This window comes from Hypanus sabinus, chromosome 20, assembly GCF_030144855.1.
Source record: "Hypanus sabinus isolate sHypSab1 chromosome 20, sHypSab1.hap1, whole genome shotgun sequence".
Taxonomy (NCBI): domain Eukaryota; kingdom Metazoa; phylum Chordata; class Chondrichthyes; order Myliobatiformes; family Dasyatidae; genus Hypanus; species Hypanus sabinus.
In genome coordinates, this window is record NC_082725.1 from 53,176,657 (window position 1) to 53,203,953 (window position 27,297).

The 27,297-nt window shown below is 42.4% G+C and overlaps 1 protein-coding gene across 3 annotated transcripts in view; it reads left to right on the forward strand.

Moving 5' to 3' along the window:
- Positions 1 to 27,297, forward strand: part of si:dkeyp-120h9.1 (Y+L amino acid transporter 2-like) — a 67,571-nt gene that overhangs the window by 31,899 nt on the left and 8,375 nt on the right. For all 3 annotated transcript variants that reach the window (XM_059945520.1, XM_059945521.1, XM_059945522.1), the window contains 4 exons: positions 7,177 to 7,300; positions 13,828 to 13,931; positions 19,199 to 19,295; positions 21,765 to 21,914. In XM_059945520.1, coding sequence (XP_059801503.1) covers positions 7,177 to 7,300; positions 13,828 to 13,931; positions 19,199 to 19,295; positions 21,765 to 21,914 — 475 coding nt within the window. The remainder of the gene's footprint in view (positions 1 to 7,176; positions 7,301 to 13,827; positions 13,932 to 19,198; positions 19,296 to 21,764; positions 21,915 to 27,297) is intronic.

Below are 27,297 nucleotides of genomic sequence, written 5' to 3' on the forward strand. Positions count from 1 at the left end.
CCATATCCCTATATTTTGTTTTCCACATGAGAACCTACAATTCATCAATGAATATCACAGTTAAATCTGTATCTGCTACCCTTCCAAGCAGCGAATTCCTAATTGTGAGCATTTGCTGGCTTCAGTGGAGTAAGGATTGATGTGACCCAGGTAAATTTGCATCAAAACTTTATAGACAAAAGTCACACGTCCAAACAGAGCAGGAAGAATGCCAAGGGAAGACTACTCATTCTACCATCCTTAGTTGGTACTAAAGTTCTTTATGTTATTTATCTTATTTAGTGATAGAGCGCGAACAGGCCTTTCTGGTTTGATGAGTGCAGTGCCCAGCCATCCACCTACCGTAAATTCCGGACTATAAGCCGCTACTTTTTTCCCACGCTTTGAACACTGCAGCAACACTGCGGCCTATACTACGGTGCGGCTAATGCATGTTTTTTTTTCAAAAACATTTTGCCTCATAACAGTAGACTGTTATGAATCCCGTAACTGGAGAACTTGCAAGCAAAGATAGAGAGGTCCGTTGAAGTCTGATGTCACTATTTTCAAATGTTTTATTTATAAAGGGACACAAAAGTAGGGTTAATACATACATTCAGATAGTGCACATCATCAACACTCAATCTAAAGCGCGGGTACAGTAATAATCATCATTAAGAAGTGAGCTCTGCTGTTGTCTAAGGGTTAATAGATTATCCGTTGGAAATATAAAAGTCACTCAGAAAGTCTGCAGGCCTCAACCCTTTGAAAATCGCTGGGTTTCACGTGGGGCGACCAAGAGAGAGAGATTGGGGGAGAAGAGAAAGAACTTGCCGAGTCTTGATGAATCTTCCGTGAAATCGGGGGAGCGTTGGTTTCCTCTCCCCAATGTTAGTTAAAAGCGGTTTTCTGTGATTCCAGCCACAAATTCCAATCCCGGAATCTAATGCACGTGGCTTCCTTCAGAATGGCTTCCGGCTGCTGCGGGAACACTCTCGTGTCTTCTGGTGCGTCTGAAGGGGCTGTCCCCGAGACTCTCCTTTATACTTCCTCACGGGGTCGCAGGTATCAATCAGGTTGGGATGATGCAATCTCTCTCTCAACCTGCCCACCTTGCCTGAGGGCTTTTCACGTAGTCTCCATGAGACAATAGTCGCTGTCGCCTTATTCTGTATCCCGGGTGGGACGTGCAATTTGGCACGTTTCTCTCTCTCTCTCTCTCCTACTAGGTCTACTCACCCCCCCCCCGACAGGTGCTCTTGCGATTCTCACAAAGGAGGGGGCTGGGATCATAGCAAGACCAATAAAATTGATGAGTAGTTCACAGAGGTCCAATGAAATTGTACAATAAATCAAGCGCACTTTCACAATTAAATTATTGTAAATCAGTCATTTGTACTCATCCTCATCAACATGGAAAACACTCGAAGAAAAGCATATGATGCAGCTTTTAAGTTAAAGGCGATCAATAACTTTTCCTGGTAGGCTGCAGTATATATATTTTTTTACCAGTCGTTAGGAGATATTGGAATGTTGTTCGTGCACTGTTCAGTAAAAAAGTATACGCAACGTAATTTGTGTGTTACCGATACGTATGTATATTTAAAAGTAGCTGTGTTACAGGCACTGTTCGATAAAAAGCATTTGCAATATGTATTTATGTTACCAGACGGATTTAATTAAAAGTTAAAAAATCCTCACGTGTAATATCTTTCTGTGTAAATATCTCATATTACAACGTGGGACTCCTGCGGCTTAAAATCCGGTGTGGCCTGTACAAGTACAAAATTGGTTTTCTTTCTAAAATTAGAGCGTGTGGCTTTTAATCAGGTGCGCTCTGTAGTCCGGAATCTACGGTATTTACTCCTCGGCTCATCACAGGGTAATTTGCAATGACGAGTTGACCTGCTAACCGGTGCATCTTTGGACTGTGGGGTAAAACTGGAGCACCCGGAGGAAATCCATGCAGCTCACAGGGAGAACATACAAACTCCTCATGGTGTTGGAATTGAACATTGGACCGTCTTGACCGTTTTTTGTTAACAGTAACGCTACCATGGCACCCAATGTGGCATATTACATAGAAGGGACATATGATGCTAATATCTCAAAGTTTAAACAGTAGTTGGGTGTGTCTGTGAGCAGCTGCGACCCATGGAGCAATGGACTCCTTTATCATTGGGCTTACCTTTAGAAAGTGGGATAAGGTTGAGCAGCTGTAGTTTCACTTGTACAGAGATGATGGGCTGAATGGTTATAAATTTTTCTACTTTACTGTAAATTAGACAATGGGTACTTTTAAGATGGAGATTGTTCTCGCTAGAATCTAGATTCATTCCCATGAGAAAAATGATGTAGGAAAATCTAAGATGAGGTTAACAGTAAAACCAAAAAAGGTAGAACCTATCACAGATAACAGGCTGTTAGCACAGTTGAGAATGCGGCTGATTACAGAAAGTTCCCAAAGAGAAAGGGAAGGAAAAGAGATCAGTAGCAAACATTTTTTTTAAAAAGAGAATCCTAAGATATTCTGTTGGCATGTGAACAGGGAAAGGATGATAAGGGAGTTGGAGCTAATCAGAAACCAAGATAAGAAATTTATTTATGGGAGGAGAAGGCATGCCAGAAAGAATAATGAGATAATGTAGAATCAGAATCAGGTTTATTACCACCGGCATGTGTCCTAAAGTTTGTTAATATAGCAGCAACAGCAGTAGTTTAATGCAAAACATAATATAGAAGAAGAGGAAAAATAAATAAGTAAATCAGTTATATGTATATTAAATAGATTAAAAATCATGCAAAAAACCCAGAAATAATTTATCTTAAAAAAAGTGAGGTGGTGTTCATAGTCCATTTAGGATTCAGATGGCAGAGGAGAAGAAGCTGTTCCTGAATCGCTGAGTGTGTGTCTTCAGGCTTCTGTGAGAGAAGGGCATGCCCTGGGTGCTGGAGGACCTTAATAATGGACGCTGCCTTTCTGAGACACCATTCCTTCAAGATGTCTTGGGTACTTAGTAGGCTAGTACCCAAGATGGAGCCGACTATATTTGCAACCCTCCACAGCTTCTTTTGGCCCTGTGCATTAGCCCCCCAACCCCCCCATACCGGACAGTGAGGATGCTCTCCACTGTACATCTATAGATGTTTTTGAGTGTATTTGTTGACATGTTAAATCTCTTCAAACTTCTAATAAAGTATAGTCGCTGTCTTGCCTTCTTTATAACTACATCAATATGTTGGGATCAGGTTAGATCCTCAGATTTTGAAACTGCTCGCAATCTTCACTTCTGATCCCTCTGAGGACTGGCATGTGTTTCTTCATCTTACCCTTCCTGAAGTCCATAATCAGCTATTTCATCTTACTGATGTTGAGTGCCAGGTTGTTGCTGTGACACCACTTCACTAATTATAACATATAACATATAACATATAACAATCACAGCACGGAAACAGGCCATCTCGGCCCTCCTAGTCCGTGCTGAACTCTTAATCTCACCTAGTCCCACCTACACGCACTCAGCCCATAACCCTCCACTCCTTTCCTGTCCATATACCTATCCTATTTTACCTTAAATGACACAACTGAACTGGCCTCTACTACTTCTACAGGAAGCTCATTCCACACAGCTATCACTCTCTGAGTAAAGAAATATCCTCTCGTGTTTCCCTTAAACTTCTGCCCCCTAACTCTCAAATCATGTCCTCTCGTTTGAATCTCCCCTACTCTCAATGGAAACAGCCTATACACGTCAACTCTATCTATCCCTCTCAAAATTTTAAATACCTCGATCAAATCCCCCCTCAACCTTCTACGCTCCAATGAATAGAGACCTAATTGATATATTGCACTCGTATATGCACTCTCATCTTCATTTGAGATTCTACCAACAATGGTTGTATCATCAGCAAATTTGTAGATGGTATTTGAGCTATGCTTAGTCACACAGTCATGGGTATACAGAGAGTAGAGCAGGGGCTAAGGACACAACCCTGAGGTGCGCCAGTGTTGATCGTTAACGAAGAGGTGTTGTCATCAATCTGCACAGGTTGTGGTCTTACGGTTAGGAAGTTGAGGAACCTGTTGCAGAGGGAGGTACAAGAGGCCCAGGTTCTGCAGTATAACCTAAGTCCTTCAGTGTCATGGCCTGTAGATTTATGGTGCATGGGATGTTGTCCTGGTGCAGCTTGTCTTTCACTGAGTAAACACTGAGGGCAGTACCGATGAGGGGGCAGCCCCAAACCCAGTACGGATTCCAGCATCCCCAGAGAGGCCTCTGCTCTCTTCCACACAACCTCTGACACCTCCTCTCCTGGGCGGCCGCTACAGGTGACTCCAAGGCATGGGGGCCTGGTCTGAGGCAATGTGGCTCCCTGCTGTCGGTTTTGCCACTGAGCAAGTGCAGCATTCTACATATCCAATGTCAGCCAAGGTTCTGTCATCACAATATAAAGGTCCAAGGCAATCATTCGACCCTACACCACCTCCACTCAAAAACGGCCAACATGGTACATGAGGAGTCCAGCTCCAGCTCCAGCTCCAGCTCCAGCACTATCGAGCAGCTTGGTACATGACGAGTCCAGCTCCAGCACTATCGAGCAGCTTGGTACATGACGAGTCCAGCTCCAGCTCCAGCACTATCGAGCAGCTTGGTACATGACGAGTCCAGCTCCAGCACTATCGAGCAGCTTGGTACATGACGAGTCCAGCTCCAGCTCCAGCACTATCGAGCAGCTTGGTACATGACGAGTCCAGCTCCAGCTCCAGCACTATCGAGCAGCTTGGTACATGACGAGTCCAGCTCCAGCTCCAGCTCCAGCACTATCGAGCAGCTTGGTACATGACGAGTCCAGCTCCAGCTCCAGCACTATCGAGCAGCTTGGTACATGACGAGTCCAGCTCCAGCACTATCGAGCAGCTTGGTGCATGACGAGTCCAGCTCCAGCTCCAGCACTATCGAGCAGCTTGGTACATGACGAGTCCAGCTCCAGCTCCAGCACTATCGAGCAGCTTGGTACATAACGAGTCCAGCTCCAGCTCCAGCTCCAGCTCCAGCACTATCGAGCAGCTTGGTACATAACGAGTCCAGCTCCAGCTCCAGCTCCAGCTCCAGCACTATCGAGCAGCTTGGTGCATGACGAGTCCAGCTCCAGCTCCAGCACTATCGAGCAGCTTGGTACATGACGAGTCCAGCTCCAGCTCCAGCTCCAGCTCCAGCACTATCGAGCAGCTTGGTACATGACGAGTCCAGCTCCAGCTCCAGCACTATCGAGCAGCTTGGTATCATCCACAAACTTACAAACCAACCCATCTATATTTTCATCCAGGTCATTTATATACATCACGAACAGCAGAGCCCCACTAATTACAGCCTACAGCTCAAATAAGTCCCTTCAACCACTAGCCTCCATAGTACCCGGGACATCTTCAAGGAGTGGTGCCTTGGGAAGGCAATGTCCTGTATTAAGGACCACTGTCAACCAGGGTGTGCCCTCTTCTCATTGTTACTGACAGGAAGCAGGTACAGAAGCCTGAAAGCACACACTTAGTGTTTCAGGAACAGCTTCTTGCCCTCTACCATAGGATTCCTAAATGGACACTTGAGACCATGAACACTATCTTATTTTTTTTCAACATATAGTATTTCTGTTTTGCAGTATTTTTGATCTATTCAATACACACACACACACACACACACACACACACACACACACACACACACACACACACACACACACACATATATATATATATATATATACACACACACTTATAATGGCTTTATTTACAGTCAGCCCTCCTTATCCGCAGGTTCTGCATGCACAGATTCAACCAACTGCGGATCAGGAAAACCTGGAAGTTCTCTCTCCAGCACTTGTTGTTTGAGCATGTGCGGACTTTTTTCCTTGTCATTATTCCCTAAACAATACAGCATACAAGTATTTACAAGTAAATACAAGTATTTACATTGTATTAGGTATTATAAGTAATCTAGAGATGATTTAAAGTGTATGGGAGGATGTGCATAGGCTACCGCAGATCAGGAATCGCAAAAAATAACTGGAAGTTCTCTAAGTCGGAACAGATACATCCGGTATTATTTAGCGTCAGTCAGTCAATCTTCTGTCTTAGTATATACTATATATTTTACCATCCTAGGCACATAAAACACTTAAGAAATGTATGTATTTGAATAATTAAACCACTGCATTGCTTAGTAATCATTGTAGCTTTCGTCGGAGCATGGCCTTCACAAGCTCCATTATTCTCACTTTATCCTTTAAAGTTGTTCCAGTCGTTGACCGACTGTAGCCTAGCGCTTTTCCAGTGACCGATGCTGTTTCACTTCTTTCCGATCGCTTTATTATTTCTACTTTTATTTTCAATCGTGATCGTTTTCCAACAACGAAACAGAAACACTGCGGCCGGTGGGTCCCAAGCTCCACCGGGTCCTAAAGTCCACTGCACTGAGACAGGTTAAATAAGGTCTGGAGCTCCACCGGGTCCTAAAGTCCACCAACTTGAGCATCCATGTTTTTTGGTATCTGTGGGGTATGCCGGAACTAATCCCCCACGGAGAAGGAGGGCCGACTGTATTTATTTTGTTTTCAATATGATCATATATTGCATTGAACTGCTGCAGTTAAGTTGACAAATTTCATGATACATGCTGGTGGTGATAAACCTGATTCTGATTCTTCTATGCACAAGCCAGTTCTGAATCCAAGCAGCCAATTCACTGCAGTCCCTGTGCATCTTAATCCTCTGGATTAGCCCCTCATGAGGAACTTTGTCAAATGCCTTACTAAAATCTATGTAGGCAACATCCACAGCCCTGCTGTCATCAGCCTCTGGTCAACTTGTCAAAAAACTCAATTGCAAGGCACGACCTGTCATGCACGCTTCTCTTTAAGGCCATATACTTCACCATTTAATCAGTCCTTGTCATCATGCTTTTTGTTAGTGGGAAGAATGCCGTGCTGGAAATATTGTCCTCATCAGGACATACCACAGAAGTTCTGTAGGGAATGTCTTTCCTTGTGGCAGCATTAACAAGAGTTATTTGCAATCTTAATCTAAGTTTTTATAGCGTTATGTTATGAGTATTTGTGACTATCCTAAGGGAATATTCACTTACTTCTTGATGTGCTATTGCAAACCTGTAACTGATAACCTATTTCTCTGCTTTGTGACAGAAACCTGCCTTTAGCTATTGCTATTTCAATGCCTCTTGTAACAGTTATCTACCTTCTGACAAACGTGGCTTACTACACAGTCCTGGACATTCCCACCATCCTCCACAGTGATGCTGTGGCTGTGGTAAGTCTTTGTACAGATTTGTTAACACAAACTGAATCAATTGCCGGATTGTGGTGACACTGATTTTGTTGTCTTTTAACGCATTGGGTTCCTTAAGCTGAGATTCAGGTTTACAGCGGTAGTTGTTATTTACAAAATTGGTATCATGAGGTGAAACATTCTGTGATCCTTCAGTGAAGTAATGTCATAACTCCGATGCAACCATCTCTCTGTGGGGTTGTGCTGGAACAGTTTGGCCATTCAATCACCTCATGAAACTTCAGCTGAGCAAGAGGCCTTTGTCAGCGAACAACGAGCCACCTCATGGCTCTCAGGAGGTGAAGGCTGAGGCTGAGGACAGATGGGGTTAATGGAGACCAGTGAATTTCCCAGGCTGGTGGGTATTACTGGTAGTATGCCAGATAGGAGAACTGGAAGAAACACAGGTCAGTAGATTTATGAAGGGGACCAGCAGTGATAGGTGACTGAGAGGAGATGGTGTTATGGTGACTTGGAGACTGGCTGTGTAGGGATGAGCAATTTCAGTGGAGTAATATATCCCAAGGATGTAAACGCTAAGCTGCAGACTTCCCCGTGGGGTGAGCACAACTCCTGCCTGACAACCGTATCCCTAAGGACACTAAAAGGTAGCTACACAGGGAACGGTGTTGGTCTGTATCTCCCTCACTGGGAATTCAGTTGGGGATGTGCTTGTGACAACGGGAAGTAGCACATTGAATTTCCTGAACTGTGCAGAACAGTTCATTCATAAAAAAAAGTCAATCAGGAAAAAAGTGCAGCAGAATTTACCAGACCCTGCTGAAAATAGATTTGTGTTTCTTTGGGGAAAAGAGTGAAGGGCATGAAAGATGGTTTGGATGGAGTTTTTACCTCGCTAGCCTCTGTGTACACTTGTGTCTTTATGTTTAGTCACACATTATTATGACGAAGCAGGTTCACGGGTTTGGTAAGTGAGACAGAAGACACTGATAAGCACATTAGCTACTTATTTACAGAGAAACAGTAAAATATTCAACCAGACATCTAAGCCACCCAAAGTTACAAAAATGATATGACTAAACATTCAGCAACACTTCAAATTCAACAGGTACTACATTATGTCTCCCCAAATTACACAACTACAAAACTTAACTTTCAACAACAGGTTACTTAGCCAAGTGGGACCTCCTATATCTGTAGCAGTTTCACAGTGGTTCTTGGCAGCACTGGTCGCAATCTCAGTGTGACGATGAGCCCCTGGAGACGAAGGAAAACCAGTGAGGCTCTCGCACGTGCTATTCCTATTCCTCTGAGGCGAGCAAGGCAGCCAATGGGAACGAGCTGCTGCATCCCTTGAAAGGGTCAGTCAGTAACTGGCACAGCAGAAGCGGTTTTTAACCGGCAAATAAACGAACCCTTCACATTACACACATACAGTTCTCCACTGAACACTTGGCTAGTGTTCCTATCAGAAACCTCTCAATATGGTATCATTACCAAATTCATTATGAATCTGTCGATGTGGCTTAAAGGCAGTTTGGCTCATTGTGCTTTCAGTGGTTTATTGTTCAAGTACCATACGAATACTGGTACACTACCCTCTTTAACACACAGTTCCTTCAACCTGTAAACATTACTCACGTACACTGTTCTTGTTAACCTTGTTAGACACCATCTACTCTAATAATCACTTGGAAAAGACTGCGTCCATGGGGCAGGTGGTTCCTTTGCCTTAAGTACACTTGTATGTGATACTAAAATCATGACCATGACAATGGACTAGTGTTAATCATATGTGTCCGTGTAAGACTGTAAATTGGTTGACTTGGGGAATTTGTCTATTGTCATCTCAAATAAATGCCATTGTTTGCTGTGCAACCTTGATCACAAAATCAATGCAGAACTGTTCCGAGTTTGCAGCAATTTGAAAGGTAGTGATCACTCGTTGTCAGGGTTGCAGGGTCCAATCCAAGCAGTACAATATGGTTGTTCCCTGTTATGTTGTTTCAATTAAATAACCTTTTGTCAAAGTTGTTCTTATTCTCCCTTCCTTTCCCTTTCCTCTGCAAATTAACACTTTTTTTAGTAGTTCCAAATTTTGGATTTTTTTCTGTAATTAAAAGAACTGAAAGCATTACATTACCCAGTCAGCCTTAATCTTTACTCTATCATGGATATCCTGTTTCTTCTCTATGAATAAGGTACCATACATTGGTACCAAAGATATAGGTAAAAAAACAGGATGAGTTCCTACAAGGTGAATTTAGGGAGTTCACCCATGGTGCAATGAACTCGGCTGCTGCTGCCTTCCCCTGATGAGACATCTCCCCCAACAGTATCCAAAACAGTATATCTGTTTAGGAGGGAGATGACCCCAGGGGACTCCTGCACTACCTACCTACTGCTACGCTGTCTAGTGGCCACCCCTTATCTTTCTGCCTGTGTAGCCTTTACCTGCGGTGTGGCCAACTCACTGAACGTGCTATTCACAATTTTCTCCGCATCGCAGATGCTCCAGTATGAATCCAGTTGCAGCTCCAGTTGCTCAATGCGGTCTGCCAGAAGCTGCAGTTGGACACACTTCCTGCACACATAGTCGTCAGGGACACTGGAAGTATCCCTGATTTCCCACATGCTGCAGTGATAATTTTTCAAAACTTCTTAGATTCTGGATTAGTTCCTGAGGATTGGAGGGTGGCTAATGTAACCCCACTTTTTAAAAAAGGAGAGAGAAACCGGGGAATTATAGACCGGTTAGCCTGACATCGGTGGTGGGGAAAATGCTAGAGTCGGTTATCAAAGATGTGATAACAGCACATTTGGAAAGAGGTGAAATCATTGGACAAAGTCAGCATGGATTTGTGAAAGGAAAATCATGTCTGACGAATCTTATAGAATTTTTTGAAGATGTAACTAGTAGAGTGGATAGGGGAGAGCCAGTGGATGTGGTATATTTAGATTTTCAAAAGGCTTTTGACAAGGTCCCACACAGGAGATTAGTGTGCAAACTTAAAGCACATGGTATTGGGGGTGTGGGATTGATGTGGGTAGAGAATTGGTTAGCAGACAGGAAGCAAAGAGTGGGAGTAAACGGGACCTTTTCAGAATGGCAGGCAGTGACTAGTGGGGTACTGCAAGGCTCAGTGCTGGGACCCCAGTTGTTTACAATATATATTAATGATTTAGACAAGGGAATTAAATGCAGCATCTCCAAGTTTGCGGATGACACGAAGCTGGGTGGCAGTGTTAGCTGTGAGGAGGATGCGAAGAGGATGCAGGGTGACTTGGATAGGTTAGGTGAGTGGGCAAATTCATGGCAGATGCAATTTAATGTGGATAAATGTGAGGTTATCCACTTTGGTAGCAAGAACAGGAAAACAGATTATTATCTGAACGGTGGCCGATTAGGAAAAGGGGAGATGCAATGAGACCTGGGTGTCATTGTACACCAGTCATTGAAGGTGGGCATGCAGGTACAGCAGGCAGTGAAAAAGGCAAATGGTATGTTGGCATTCATAGCAAAAGGATTTGAGTACAGGAGCAGGGAGGTTCTACTGCAGTTGTACAAGACCTTGGTGAGACTGCATCTAGACTATTGTGTTCAGTTTTGGTCCCCTAGTCTGAGGAAAGACATTCTTGCCATAGAGGGAGTACAGAGAAGGTTCACCAGATTGATTCCTGGGATGGCAGGACTTTCATATGAAGAAAGACTGGATCGACTAGGCTTATACTCACTGGAATTTAGAAGATTGAGGGGGGATCTTATTGAAACGTATAAAATTCTAAAGGGATTGGGCAGGCTAGATGCAGGAAGATTGTTTCTGATGTTGGGGAAGTCCAGAACGAGGGGTCACAGTTTAAGGATAAAGGGGAATCCTGTATGCCTTTTTCCTAGGGTGAAGTTACAACATCATCATTCAAACCTGTTCAAACAAGTACAAATAATGCATGTCAGTCTAGACTTTGTATTGATGTTTGATGCCTGTTCTGTCAGAACTCCATTACCATATTAAGCAGTTCATAATAAAGTCATTACATTTGCTGTTCTTCACATTGCTATAACTTGTAATTGAATTATAGATTATAAATGTATATTGTATACATTTCTCTGACACTAAATGTACTTGTTGAAACCTAAAGGGTTGGCTATGTCTTAATTAGAATGATAAAATAACAAGGAAAGCCTTTTGTTTTTGTGTATTAGAGCATTTTAATTGATGCTGAGAGTTTCTGGTTCGGAAAAAGGAAACTTTATTGAAAGGAGAGGCATTTTGATTACAGTGCATGTTAATATTTACTCTTTCAAAAGTTGACATGTATATCTTGGGCTATTGAGTCTCTCTTTGTTGTATGATGCGGTGGAAGCTGAAAGGAGAGTGACAAGCACTACTCACTACGCAACCACATTAGATATGTCACAACTGTTTTAACACCAGGAAGTATATACAGTGACTCATTTAGATTGGAAAAACAAATTTCAGTTTCTTGTACTAACATACAAAATGCAAAGTATTGCCATTCGTCATCTGCTGGTAACTTCCCAACACTAACTCTATACCACAGATATCATAAATACCATTGTTTCTTTGAAGTATTTAGGGCTCTTTCCTCTATCAGAAACATGGTTATGATAGAGGTGAGGGTTTGCAAGTACTTCACCCATGGTTTAAAGATTTGTCGCAGGTACACTGAAGCGTCGGAGCATACAGTGAAATGCATTGTTTGTGTACTGGGGGCCACTGTCACCAGGTTTCTGGTGCCTACATAGCATGCCACAACATACCAACCCTTTGGGATGTGGGAGAAGCTAGAGGAAACCCATGTGGTCACGGGGAAGACGTACAAACACCTTACAGACAACGGCGCTAATTGAACCCTGATCCCTCACACTGTAATAACATTATACTAGCCACAATGCTACTTGGAGTACCTGTGGATTTTATTGAATCTCTTCAAGTTATCAGGTGATAGATACAATATTTCTGATTCTGTTGTTCATTAGACTGCCCAAAGCTGGAGTCCAGTTTGTGTTTTTATTTTATTTATTGTTTGGGATCAGAGTGACCCGGGCAAGGCCAGCCTCTTCCTAATTGCTCTTCAGAGGGTTGTGATGAGCTACTTTCTGGAACTGTTGCAGACCTTGGGGTGGAAGTGCTCCAGCAGGTCTGGTGGGCAAGGTGTTTAGACCCAGCCACAACCGAAATGTATTGCTGGAGCAAGTCACAATGGTGGTCAACCTGAGGTGGTGGCTTTATCTTCATCCTTATCGTTATCCTTGTCATTAATCCTGGTAGAGGACATGTTTGGGGGATATTTTTGGAGATAAACAGCTAATGGACTCGCTGTCCTGCAGGAGTGACAGTCAGGGTTCAATCCTGACCTCAGGTGTTGTCTACGTGGAGTTTTTGTACGTTCTGCCTGTGACTGTGCGGGTTTCCTCCGCAGGCTTTGGTTTCCTCCCACAAGGCATGCAGGTTGGTGAGCTAATTGCTACTCGTGAGTTAAATTGGACGGAGGTGGGGATGTTATGTAAGTTGATGGAAATTTGAGGAGAATAAGAAATAACATTCATGTAGGATTATTGTGTAATGGGTGGCTGACGGTCAGAGCAGGCTTAGTGAGCCGAAGAGCCTGTTCTTCGTTTGTACTGCTTTCCAACTGAGATGATGCACTGTACCGTCGCTGGAGGGGGTATGTTTTTAAGGTGGTGATAAGGTGCCACTTATGTTGGTTGTTTCAGGCTTTTTGTGAGTTGTTGGTGCTGCGAGCAAGTGGGCTGTACTCCATCGCATTTTGGACTTGAGGATTTATCATGAGGATGCAAGTGAATCAGCTCACATATATCGTTAACCTGGTGTGAGGTTGTGTGGGGGTGAAGATAGGAAGAGGGTTTCTGTTTTCCAGTCATCAGAGAATGTACCCAGTCTGTTAACAGGTAAGAACCTGAGATAAGACTGAGGTGGGACCTTGTCTTTAACCATCTTTGGTTTGTGAGGGTCAGTCTTGCTCTGTGACACAAAGTCTCATTCAGCCACTTTCAGAAGTTATTTTTCCTCTCCAAGCTGAGACAACTTAAGGTCGCACAAGTTGCCATAAAGAAATTCAACAACTACTTCTGGTATTCAGCTGTATAGTGTGTCATGGTAGCATTGTGGTTTGCACAATGCTGTACGGTACAGGCGACAGCATTGTTTGTCTGTAAGAAGTTTGTATGTCTCCCTGTGCCCGTGTGGGTTTCCTCCCACGGTCCAAAGATGTACCGGTTAGTAGGTTAATTGTAAATAGTAGGTCATTGCAAATTGTTCAGTGATTAGGCCCAGATTAAAATAGAGGAATTGCTGGGCAGCGTGACTCGAAAGGCTGAAAGAGCCCGTTCCGTGCTGTATCTCAATAAATAAATAAAAAATAAGGATTTGTATAATGCTTAATGGTCATCAGAAGCCATATTAAAATAACCTCCGCAAATGTACTTTATTTTCTGTCTATTAAGTATTAAGTTTTTGCAAGCACGTTGAAATTTAGAATTACTCATGAGCATGTTTCTTAAGACTTTTGCAGAGGTTGTTTTGGGTTACGTGAAATGGCTCATACCATTGTCTGTGGCAATATCCTGTTACGGTGGCCTGAACTCTTCAATCATTGCAGCGTCCCGGTAAGTCTGAGATGTGTGGAATGGTCTGGGGTGGTGGGTGGAGGAATGCAAACTGCCTAACTTCACTCATTGAGAAGAATGGCTTGCTCTTTAATAAGCTGGAGACTGACCCTGTGGAAGGAAAAGGAGATACTTGTATATCATGCATTTTAAGACATTTGGGTGGGCTAAGTTACTTTATAGATAACGAAATGCTTTTGAGGTATTGTCTCTTGTAACTTGGGAATGGTGTCATCCTGCTTGCACAGAGCAAGATCCCACAAGCAGTGATGGCATGTTGTGTGTAGGACACTGGGAGTGTGAATGACCTTCACAGTACATTCCGAGTTACCACGCATCAGTAACTGAAAAGCAAAACCAAACTGTAGACGCTGCAGTGAAAAAGCTAAATGTTGGGGATACTCAGCAGGTCTGACTGTATCTGTGGAGAGAGAAACAGTTAAATGTTTCAGGAACCCCTTTTCAAATTCTGATGAAGATTTGATCAGAAGTAGTAACTGCTGAGAGTGAATGGATGTTTTCAAGTAATAACTTCTCTTAGCAGGATAACTTGGCGTGTCATTTTTCATCATTTGTGCTCATCAAATTTCAGATGAAAGTTCACGGTTTTTATCATTTTGATGAAATATGTCATGCAATGCCATTTACTTGCTCTGTGGATGTGGCTAACTAGTTGACTACCTCCAGCAATTTTTTTAAAAATTCACATTTGTAGCAGCAATATTTTGCATTATTTATTGAAGTTTCCTGTGTACGTAAGTTAAAATGCATAATAAATTGTTAAATTTATGGTGATAATGAATTAGTGGTGCTTTCTCTTTCCTTCCACTGCTCTCCATCCTATTGCAAAATGTTTTCAACATAAAGTTCAAAGTAAATGTTATTGTCAAAATATATATATGTCACCATATACAACCCTGATTTTCATTTACTGGTGGGCAAGGCAATAATAGAATAATGACCATAATAGTATCATTGAAAGACCACACCAGCTTGGAAGTTCAACCAGTATGCAAAAGACGACAAACTGTGCAAATGCATAAAGAAAGTATGTCGGCCCTCCTTATCCGTGGATTCCGTATGCGCGGATTCAACCAACCGCGGATTAGGAAAACCCGGAATTGCTCTCTCCAGGACTGGTTGCTTGAGCAAGTACAGACTATTTTTTCTTGTCATTATTCCCTAAATAATACACTATAACAACTATTTACATTGTATTAGGTATTATAGGTAATCTAGAAATGACCTAAAAGTACAGGCAGTCCCCGGGTTATGAATGAGTTCCGTTCCTGACTCCATCGTTAAGTCGGATTTGAAGTCGGAACAGGTACATCCAGTATTATTTAGCATCAGTTAGTCAAATGTTTTTCTTAGCATATAGTACATATTTTACCTTTCTCCGCATATAAAACACTTTAGAAACATACATATTTCAATAATTTAACCACTGTGTTGCTTAGTAATAATTGCAGCTTTCATCGGGCAGGGCTTTTCACATTCTCCATTAAAATTGTTCCGATCGTTGACCGACTGTAGCCTAACGCTTTTCCAATGATCGATGGCGTTTCACCTCTTTCCGATCGCTTTATTACTTCCACCTTATTTTCAATCGCGATTGTGATTACTTTCGTGAACAGAAACACTGCGGATTCAGAGCTGCGCTGTCAGGTCCTAATGTCCACTGCCCGGAGACATGTTAAATAAAGTCCAGGGTTCCGCTGGGTCCTAAAGACCACTGCACTGATACATGTTAAATAAGGGACTTGAGCATCCGCGAATTTTGTTATTCGCCGGGGGTCCTGGAGCCAGTCCCCTGCGGATAAGGAGGGCCGACTGTAAGTAGTAATAAATATCAAGAACATGAGATGAAGAGTCCTTGAAAGTGAATTGGAGCAGATCCAAGGGGCTTTGCAGAAAGGAGTTGATAGATGTTCTAGAAATTTGATTACATAGGGCTATTTGTTTCAATGTTGCAAGATTAACAGTATGCTGTGTACTGAGTAAAACTTTGTTATGACCATTTCTGCATTGGTTTAAGTCACTGGAAATTCAATAAGACATTTCCTTATAAGGTCTGAGATGATTGCAGTATCAGACCTGTATCAGATTACTTCATTCTCCTTTCAGTACTGCATTTTGAGGGTTGTAGAGGAAGTAGCACCTACGTTTCAGTGGTTCTCTGAAAGCTCTGTGCCTGATGTGATCCACATTTAAATTAAGTTCCATATTAGTCTTACATCATTTGGGGTGCCCCCTCTTACCTTTCCACTCTTCTCCTTCCCTGATTGGCCCCGACCCTTGAACTGACTTTGATACTCTGTTGTCCCTAGGATTCCCCAATCTTCTGATCAACAAATTGGCCCGCTCCTCTCCTCCCTGAGCCTCGGTACCTCAGCCTGGATGATGCATTTTTCTTCCTGCTTGCAAGAGCGCAAAAAGAGAAAGTATGACGCTCGATGGGAAAATTCTGCTGAAACTTGCAGCTCTGGGCCCATGGGTGAAATGGCCATTTGCTATGGAGCTAACAGAGCTGTAGCCAGACTCAGTCCTGACTTCCAGTGGTTTCTGTGTGTAGTTTCCACATTCACCTGCGACCACATAGATTTCCCCCAGCTGGTCCATTTTCCTCCCGCTTCCCAAAATACTCCATTTGCTACGTTAATTAATCACAGTACGTACACTGAGTAGCCAGTTTAATAGATACAGCCGTGCACCTACATGTTCATGCAAATACTTTATCAGCCTATCATGTGGCAACAACTCAGTGCATAAAGCACGCAGACATGGTCAAGAGGTTCACTTGTTCAGATCAAACATCAAAATGGGGAAGGTAGGTGATAAAAGTGACTTTGACCGTGGCGTCAGATAGGGTGGTTTGAGTATCTCAGAAACTGCTGATCTCCTGAGATTTTCATGCGTAACATTCTCTGGTGTTTTCAGAGAATGTTGCGAGAAACAAATAACATTCAGTGAGTGGCAGTTCAGTGGGTAAAATGCCTTGTTAATGAGAATGGTCAGAGGAGAATGGCCATTACAATAGTGGTGTGCAGAGATGATTCTGTGAATGTACAACATGTTGAAACTTGAAGTGGATGGCCTGCAGCAGCAGAAGATCATGAAGATGTACTCAGTGGCCACTTTATTAGTTGGAAGAGGTGCCTACTAGCATACTGTAATGTTCAGGCTCGTATATGATGGTTACGCCAATATGTATATAGGATTTGACTAATTTTGCTCTGGATCTATAAATGGAAATAGGAAATCTAGAGTAAAATGTATTCAGTAAAGCAGCTATAATACAAACATAATGCTGGAAGTATTCAGCAGGCCAGGCAGCTTTTGTGGAGAGTGAAATTGCTTCTCATTTCTGATGTTGATTGACTACTAAGGTGTTGAGTAATTGTCACCCTGGACTCTTCCTACTCTTCCTTCTCATCCATCTCCTGAGGTAATTTTGCCATCCAGTGAGAGAGAACTTCGATGTCACAAGTGCAATCTGGATTTAAATTCAAGCCCTGAAGTAGAATTCTGTTATAGGTCACTGCGCCATGCATTTTTACCCATGCTTATTTCTGTTTATTGTGCCGTTATGTTAAGTAAGTTCAGAGACGGGGGCCGACTGTACCTTGGACACGACTTGCATGGTTGCATTGTGACTGTCTGCTTCATTGGTTTTCCAGATGTCTCGTTCAGTGTTTAATGCGAGTTTCACTAAACAAGGCAAATGAGTTGAAAACAGAGCAGTGATTATTCTCCATCTGTTGCCAGTCTAATCAAATGAATTGGACTTCCCTTTGATATGAAAGGAACAGGAAATTAATGCTAAAAAAAAATCTGGACAAGTTCTCTCTGGTGGCTGACTTCATTACCAGACATATTTTTGATGCTAGAATTAACTTGAAGAATTTCAAACAATAATATTCAAATTGTTAGGATAATGCAAGCACTTCTATATTTAAAGTAAATCAGTGGTGCACACAATTGCATTTTCTTTAATTTTATTAAAACAGAGAGAGAGAGAGAGAGAGAGAGAGAGAGATGCTGTTTAAGGCTTGAAAGTCCGTAGTTGTAGTCATTAATAGTGAAACAGCGACAGTAGGAGAAGAGAAGAAACCAGATTTCTTGGAAGGTTGACAGTGGGCGAAGAAAAGTGAATTTAAGGCAGATCCTAATCACAGAGTTGAAGACAAATATATCTGTATTTGAGTATGAGCCGACTAGTTTTGCAGAATGCCTGGACATCCTGATTTCCCTCATACTACAATCCCTCTCTGGATTAGATGGCTAGACATGATGCCTGTCCTTATAATTTTATAATTTGTGACTGTAGCTGTTATATGGGTCACTGATCTTCAGTTAAGGTTTAAAGCTCCTCTAATAATGTGCAATTGGACGATTATGCCGATAGTTCGGCACCTGAATCACCAGCTATTTTCCAAGCTCTGACTGAGGATTGGTCCCTACACTCCCCTTTTGCTCATTAAGGCCCTGGTTCCCATGCATTTTCCCATTCTCTCTTTTGAAGTTGTCTCACTCACTGGATACTGTGTAATTTTTTTTAAAAAGTCAGTTAAAAGTGCTTTGAATGAGTTGTCTACACATTCTGCTGGTCCAGCAGCACTGAAGCCCCGAGCATGGCTAATTGTTGGAGTTTTATTATATTGAAAGTTTCTCTCTAGGTGTGGACAGGTGATGCATCGTGCTTTTTATGTATTTGAGAAATACAGATCCTGTTACTGCAGCTGGATGTGTACCAAGCATTTCCTCTTCCTGAACATGCAATGCTGATTGAGTGTATCGAAGTAACTGAACTCGCCGTTTGGGCGGTGATTTAGGTGCTGGAGTAAATTGGAAAGGTCCGGGTGTGGGGGTCCAAGGCAAGAGATGGGCCGGTTCAGCTCCCGGCTCTGCTCTGTGCTGAGTTTAAGTGTCTGTGGACATCTGTTCAGAATGCTTGCGTTTGTTGTTTGCATTATTTTCTTTCCTCTGTGCACATTGGCTGTTTGATGGTCTTTTAAAGAGTTCTTTTGAGTTTCTTTGTTTTGTGGCTGCCTGGTAAGAGATGAATCTCAAGCTTGAATAATATAGGCATACTTTGATAATAAATGTACTTTGAACTAAACTCCAATGGCATTTCCAGAACAATATTATTGTTGAGCTAAACTTTCTGCATTTGGTTTCTTTCCAGTATGTTAAGTAGATTAATTGTGAATAAGTTTGAACAACTGGTAAAACATTGTTTCCTATTTCCAATCATTATGTTCCAGGCTTTACTTTGTTGCTTCAAGGGAAGGTCACCTACCAAATTTTCTGTGCATGATCCATGTTTTTAGATGCACCCCGATCCCAGCCTTGTGCTTTAATGTAAGTACACTCCATGAAATGAATGTTCTCATACTTTTATCAACATTAAGTGGAGCTTGTTGAGAGACTTGCATCTATTTAACCTGGTGCTGGTGATGAACAGAAGGAAAGAATTGGTGAGTTTCGCTGCTAACCCTCGTTTTACAAACACTTGGACAAGGGAATAGAAGCAGCTTCTTTATTGCCCACAAACATACTGATGCAAGGTAATCTTGGACCACAAAAGTCCTGAGGATTAAAAAATGGAGTGCTTCAATTTTGTCATCATTGTGAATAAATCTAATTATTCGGTTTTAGTTTTCCCTTTAACTCCCACTTCCCCACTCTCACCATCTTATGTCATATTCTAATTATTAGAGATGAAATCCATGCAGATGCATGGTCATCTCAGTTTGTATTTTGTCCGTGATGTATTACTGACATAGCCAGAGAAAATCTACATGGCATAGATACAATGGGTAGTGGAAAAGACTATTCAACATTTGGTAGATTTTGGGGTTTTGGTTAAAATATTTCATACTTGTGATCCTTTTCAAATTGATGTCATTCAGCAGTATAATATAATGTTAGCCTCCCTTTGTCCAGTTTTGTAATAATTTCCCTAATTTTTCACCAAATGTAACTGTGCTCTAGAACGCTGTCAGGGTTCCAAATGATGCAGCCACAGTCTTTGATAAACTTGTCCTCCCTTCTGTAATGGAATGGTATCTTTCCTCATTACTTCCTTCTGACCCCGTTACCAATTGGGAAAATTTGTTAGCTAAAACACAATTTCTACAAACTTCCATGTGGAGTATTCTAGCAAGTTTACAGTCATATATAACTTCAAATATATGATGGCAGTTATTTTTTTAAGTGGCCTGGAAGTGGCACAATAGGTTTGTCTGGCTTGCAAATGAATTGGATCTCAAAATAATTGATGATGGGATTCTTTGTATGTCTGTCACAGAAATTTCACCTACATTCTCTTGAACTCACTTGCTCAATATGTCCATTCTGGATCTGAGACCCATAGAGTTGTTAAGTCATACGGCATAGTAACAGGGCCTTTAACCAAACTCACCCACACCATCCAAAGTGCCCAACAAAGCTAGTTGCATTTGCCTGTTTTTGGCCCAATTTTTCTAAACCTTCTTTATCCGTGTACATGTGCAGCTGTCTTTTGTACCAACTTCAGCCACTTCCTCTGACAGCTCATTCCATATGTTCCATCTTCTGGGTGGAAAACTTAGCTCTCAAGTTCCTGCTATATATCCTTCTTCTCACTTTAAACCTATGCTCTTCATGATTTTATACCCAGGTCATCACCTCTCAAATCTCCTATCCTCTGAGGAAAGAAGTCCTGTCCCTTTCTATAATAACAGCAACGATAATAATAAGTACTTTATTGATCCCAAGTGGGTAACTATTTTGCTCATGTCCTGGAAACATCTTTTTAAATATTTTTTGCACTCTGTGCAGTTTAATAAAATCTTTCCTACATCAAGATGTACATCACCAACATCTTGTACAACTGAAACATAACCTCCCATCTTCTAAACTGACTGACGAAGGCCAAGGTGCCAAAAAAATGTTCTTCACCACCTTGTCTGCCTGACTCCATTTTCAGGAATCCATCTACTTGAAGTCCAAAGTCCCTCTTCTACACACTCACCAAGGACTTGGCGTTTACTGTAAATGCCCTACTTTGATTTGACTTTCCAACATGGAGCATTTCACAGTGATGTGAATTAAACTCCCATTTGCCATTCCTTGGCCCATTCACCCAGTTGATCAAAACTCCCCTGTAATTTTTGACTTTGAATCTACGTCCTATCTATTTTAGTGTCATCTACAAGCTTAAGAACTATACCTTGTATATTTTCACCCAAATCATTGATATTGAGTCTTGCCACTTATTTTGCCCATTGGCAGTAAAATGTTTGTGCTGCAGCTAGAGCTTCCTCCAGTATTCAGCTCCATCACCTGATGTCACTCCTCCCCTGACACTGCTTCTCCTGATGTCACAGCCTTTCTTCCTGATCAGCAGCCTACCCTGTTTGGTTCTAGTGGAGAAGCTGGCTGAAGGATTCACCTGTATGAACGTCAGTCACACACAGCTGCTTGAGTATGACAGAATCTGGCTGCCAAATTCCCTGATGCAAAACTTGTGCATGTTTTGAGGAAATAAAGAACTCGTAGGCTGAAGGATGTAGAATGTCATTAATTTTACAGTAACGTTATATTCTGATTAGCCTATTAATATCAAATGGTGTACAAATTTGATCTTGTGTACCTCCACTTACTTTGATCAGTACATTGCACATCAAAAATGCTTATGAGATATGATATAAAACTACTGAAAATATTTACTATTTTGAAGGAAAAAAGTGAAATGTAATTAAGTATTGAAGAAGAGTATGTCCTTGGTGTTTTCCTGTCATTTTCTGTTGACTCTCAAGTTAAATGTTGTTTATTCTTGTTATTCAGGGAGGGATGGCTTTAATCTATCTCTGCATTGAAGATATTTACACGCTCATCAATTACTTCAGCTTTAACTACTGGCTCTTCATTGGCCTCTCTGTTGCCAGCCAGATATACCTGAGATGGAAGTTCCCAGATCTACCAAGACCAGTGAAGGTAAAATTAGTTAAAGTAGACTCACTGAATATGTATGTTGTGTCAGCATAAGATGCTAGAGGAACTCAGTGTGTCAGGCAGCATCTACGGAAGGAGATGGACAGTTGACATTTCAGGTCCAGGGCTTTCATCTGGACAGATAAGGGGTCTTCGCCAGAAACTCCAACTCTCCATTCCACTCACCCCACGCACCCATGGTGTAAACTGACCCACTGAGTTCTCCCAGCACCTTGTTTGTTGCTCCAGATTCCAGTGTGCACTCTTTTGTGCCTCCATTCTGTTTTGGATAAACTGTAGCTCATCTAGTGCAGCACTTGTTTGTGGAGGAGATAACTGGGTTCAGCATCTGTGTCGAAGATTCTGGTACATGAATCTAGGGACTATCCAATGTGATTCTGAGAGCGTGTTGGATTATCAATGGAGGTGACTTTTGGATGGTACTGAAGACTCTGTTATCTCTAGTTGGGTGCAAGTGAACTTTGATGATCGGCCAGCCTGTATTTGTCAATCAGTTGACATCACAACAAATGTTGTGGTTGTTTCTGCACAGCTGTTCATGGGGGTAATAGTAGTAGTAGTTACTGTCTGTTACACCAGTGATGCTTTAGGGCAACAATGAAGGCCCTAAATCTCTGTCTGTCCTTGGCTCTCTTCTCTATTGTGCCCCAGGTGTGATTCAGGGTCCTCATTTCTGTCACTACAGTCCGATGCCAAGTTGTGTTTGGTCTCTCAAGGGAATCTGCCACATTGAAAGTGACTGCAGATTTCCCTGCATTCAATGGTTGAAATTAATATCAGAGAATATATACAATATGCAGCCTGATATTCTTGCTCTTCACAGTCATCCACAAAACAAACAAAAACCCCTCCAAAAATTAATGGCAAAGAAAACGTTAGCACCCCATATGCACTTGAATAATCAAATGACTGGAAAATGCTTCAATGCAATGATGTCATGAAAACTGATACAAATTTAATTTTTTATGTACTTTTTGTGTGTGTGTGTGTGTGTGTTTCTCTTGGAGAAGATCTCTGTGGGAAAGTAGCAAGGATCTGATGCCATGTAACTCCCTGGTTACCTTGCAATTAAGCAGCAGTCTGTGTCACAGATATTATCAATCTTGCATTGTAACTGCAGGAAGAATATAGATTCCCAAAGTACAGTTGACGGTAAATCATACTTGGCAAATTGATTAAATTTAACTACTGTCTCTCAGTGTTACATTATAAAGGATCCTGGAGATGATCTGTGGAGCTGCTAATGTTTCCCGTTTATCTGTTAAGTGTAGGGAAAGTCCAATTTATCACAGTCCAGGTGTATTGTTCAGATGAGGCACTTGCTACAGATTATTCAGTGCCACTGTGACAGCTTCTGGTTTTGAGTCAGTTAAGGATGATGACGTTTGCATTAAACAATGGTATTGCTATTGAACGTGCAGGAAAGGGGGCTACTAAAGACTTTCACCTCAGACATTGTGCCCATTATCTTTCACTGTGTGCTGTAAATAAATATTGACATGTTTTAGCCCATGTCTGGTTGTTATACAAAGGTTGCTGAATGTGAGGGTGGTCTGTTTCCCCAACTGAAGAACTAGTGTTGTAACTGGGCGTCATGTATTTGAAATTCCCACTTGTGACACGCTGGGAGACGAGTGATGAAACATTGTGGTTGGACTGAAAGAGCTTGGAGCACAGGTATTTATGGAGCAGATTCGATACCTGAGTTTATTGTTACGTTCATGCCCTGACACAAGTACATGTATGCACAGGTGTGATGAGAAGCTTCTCTGCGCCCATGAGGCATTTGACACTTAACAGTCACAAGGAAAATAAAAATTAAACATATTGTACAAAATTATGTGAGAAAGAACACAGTCGGGGAAATAAAGCTAAAGTACATCATTGGTGTGCCTGGTGTAGTTTGCATCAAATTGGGCAAAGAATACAATCTGTGGTAATCGTGTACAACGCAGACAGGAATCATCACCTTGACTCTTAGTTATCATTTGGACTGCCAATAGGCACTTTGATCCTATTCAAAAGTGTTTCTGGAGCCTCCTCTTGTCACAAGGAATAAAGGTGAAGAGCTTGGAGGGGCATTCGCCAACTACTATAATTATAGGAACACACAGAGAACACTGGCAAAACTCAGCAGATCAGAGCACGTCTATGGAAAAGAGTACACAGTGGATGTTTTGGGCCGAGACCTATCTACACTCGCCTCTCTTTTACTCTTTATATATTTGACAAATCTTTTGGTATCCTCTTTGATATTACTGTATTGGCTGGCTTATCTCCTGTATTTCACCTTTCCCCTCCTTGTGGCTTTTTAGTTGCCTTCTGTTCATTTTTAAAAGCTTTCCTTGAGGTTCTGCTTTTCCGTTTTCTGCCTAGCTCCCTAAATTCTCTCTTCAGTATCTCCTTTCTTTTCCCACCTAAGTCATTGCCAAAATGTAGCAAGACTTCTGGCTGCTCACCTTCTCAATTTAGAAAACTGTGAACCTGATCTGTGACATCCCTGACCCTGGTAACTGGGAGGCAGCATACCATCTCGGTGTCTCTTTCACCCCCACTGAATCTCTTGTCTACTTCTCTAACTATGGAGTCCCATATCACTACTGTAGTCCTCTTCTCCTTACACCCCCCTCCACATCTCTTCTAAGCCACAGCACTGGTCTCACGGCCAGAGATCAGGTTGGCCTGGCTCCCCCCTGTAGGTTGTTGCCCTCAATGGTATCCAAATTGGTATACTTAATTTTGAGGAGAACGGCTACCGGGTCCTCTGTAGTAGCTGCCCATTTTATAGACAATAAACAATAGACAATAGGTGCAGAAGTAGGCCATTCGGCCCTTTGAGCCTGCACCACCATTCTGAGATCATGGCTGATCATCTGTCAATACCCGGTTCCTGCCTTGTCCCCATATCCCTTGATTCCCCTATCTATAAGATACCTATCTAGTTCCTTCTTGAAAGCATCCAGAGAATTGGTCTCCACTGCCTTCCGAGGCAGTGCATTCCAGACCCCCATAACTCTCTGGGAGAAGAAGTTTTTCCTTAACTCTATCCTAAATGACCTACCCCTTATTCTCAAACCATGCCCTCTGGTCCTGGACTCTCCCAGCATCTGGAACATATTTCCTGCCTCTATCTTGTCCAATCGCTTAATAATCTTATATGTTGCAATCAGATCTCCTCTCAATCTCCTTAATTCCAGCATGTACAAGCCCAGTCTCTCTAACCTGTCTGCATAAGACAGTCCGGACATCCCAGGAATTAACCTTGTGAATCTACGCTGCACTTCCTCTACAACCAGAATGTCCTTCCTTAACCCTGGAGACCAAAACTGTTTACACAATACTCCAGGTGTGGTCTCACCAGGGCCCTGTACAAATGCAAGAGGATTTCCTTGCTCTTGTACTCAATTCCCTTTGTAATAAAGGCCAACATTCCATTAGCCTTTCTTCACTGCCTGCTGCACTTGCTCATTCACCTTCAGTGACTGATGAACAAGGACTCCTAGATCTCTTTTTTTTTCTTCCAGTCTCCTGACAGTTACCCAGGTGCCTGCCTCCTGCACCTTATGGATGACTGCCTCCCTGTAGCTCCTGTCTATTGCCTCCTCATTTTTCCCTATGAGCCAAAGATCATCAAGTTGCATCTCCAGTTCCTGAACATGTTCTCTGAGGAGCTACAGCTCAGTGCACCTGGTGCAGATGTGGTTATCTGGGAGGCTGGAGGTCTCTCAGAATTCCCACATCTCCTGGAGCCATTCTCACTGCTGCTCTGTGCACTAACAGATGAAGAATCAAGAAGAAAGTTGCTTCGCCCAACCCTTTTCTTGCTGAAACCTGTTGAGTAAGCCTCCCCACTCTACCACTGGGAGACCGCTTTGCCAAGCACCTGCACTCCATCTGCCAGAAAAAGTGGAGCAACACCTTACATTCCACCTGATGGCATGAACATCGAACTTCTGGTAATTGGCCCCCTCCCCGCTCTCTTTCACCATTCCCCATTCCTGTTTCACTCTCTCGCTTTATCTTACCTACCCATTGCCTCCCTCTGGTCCTCCTTCTCTTTCACGGTCCTCTGTCCTCTCCTGTCAGATTCTCCCTTCTCCAGCTCTGTATCTCTATCCCGGCTATCCACAATTCAATAACTCTGGAATAGTTCAATATCAAATAAATGTATGCAAAATATATTCTGAAATTCTTGTTCTTCACAGGCACCTGTAAAAGCAGATGAGTGACAGTTAAAACTGCAAAGCTCCCTCCCCCCCACACACAAGCAGCAGCAAAGCAACGACCCCCCCATTTGCTTCAGCAAAAAGCATCAGCACCCTCCACCCAGCATGCAAGCAATAACAAAGCCCCAAAGAAAGACCATGATCTGCCGTTCAACAAAAACTGATCGTTCACCTGGCAGTTCACAGGCTCTCTGTCTCTAACAGGCGTGTAACTCAGCGAGAGGGGAGACATAAACTAAACAACTCGCTGATTTGTGATGATAAAGTCTGCTGCGTTACTTTTTTCCCCTGAGCTCTCCAACTCAAGAATCGACAACAAACTCTCCCCCACCGAGAGAGAGAGAGAGAGAGAGAGAGTGCGCGATTCGTCGAGTATAGGGCCGCTGGCAGCGGATCCAATGTTCTGTTTTCTCCCATGACACCTCAGTTGGCGACACCGGCATAGAGTTGGTTTGTCCACAGGGCCACAATGCATCGGGACTCTGAGGCTGCGCTTGCCTTGTGATATGGAAAGGCGGCCGGCCGTGAGCCCTCAGAGACAGGTTCCACCATCACAAAAAAAAGTCTTATTGTAACTCCAGGTCAGGGTCCTTAGAATGATCCCTAATGTCCCTTCTGTTGGTCCTTTGTGGATCTTTGTGTTACACTGCTGTTGCTTAAACTTGTGTATTCTACACATAAAATATTCAGACTGCCATTTTAGTGAAACCAAACTTTAAATACCGGGATTTGGAAATCACCTCGAGGCATTTGTTACTTATGCTGATGTTAATTAAATATTCAAACCAGAAAGGAAATATTCAGCAAATCAGGCTGCAACTGTGGGAAGAGAAATAGAGTCAGTATTTCAGATCCGACACTCATTGTCAGGACCCTGACCTGTTGTGTTTTTTGTTTGCAGCATTTACTGTTTTTGTTTTAGATTTCCATTGTCTGCAGTTATTTTAATTTTCAGTTAATTACGTGCTCATTTGAATTGGGCACAGTAAGTGATGGTTTGGATGGATGTGCAGGGAGAGCAGACATTGGCTCCTAGCTTCTGAGGTTGTGGGTTTGCATCTCCCTGTTAGGGTGCATTAACTGGCATTTGCATTACAGTACCACAGGTATACTGCCTTTTTGGAATGCCTCTTTCTAGC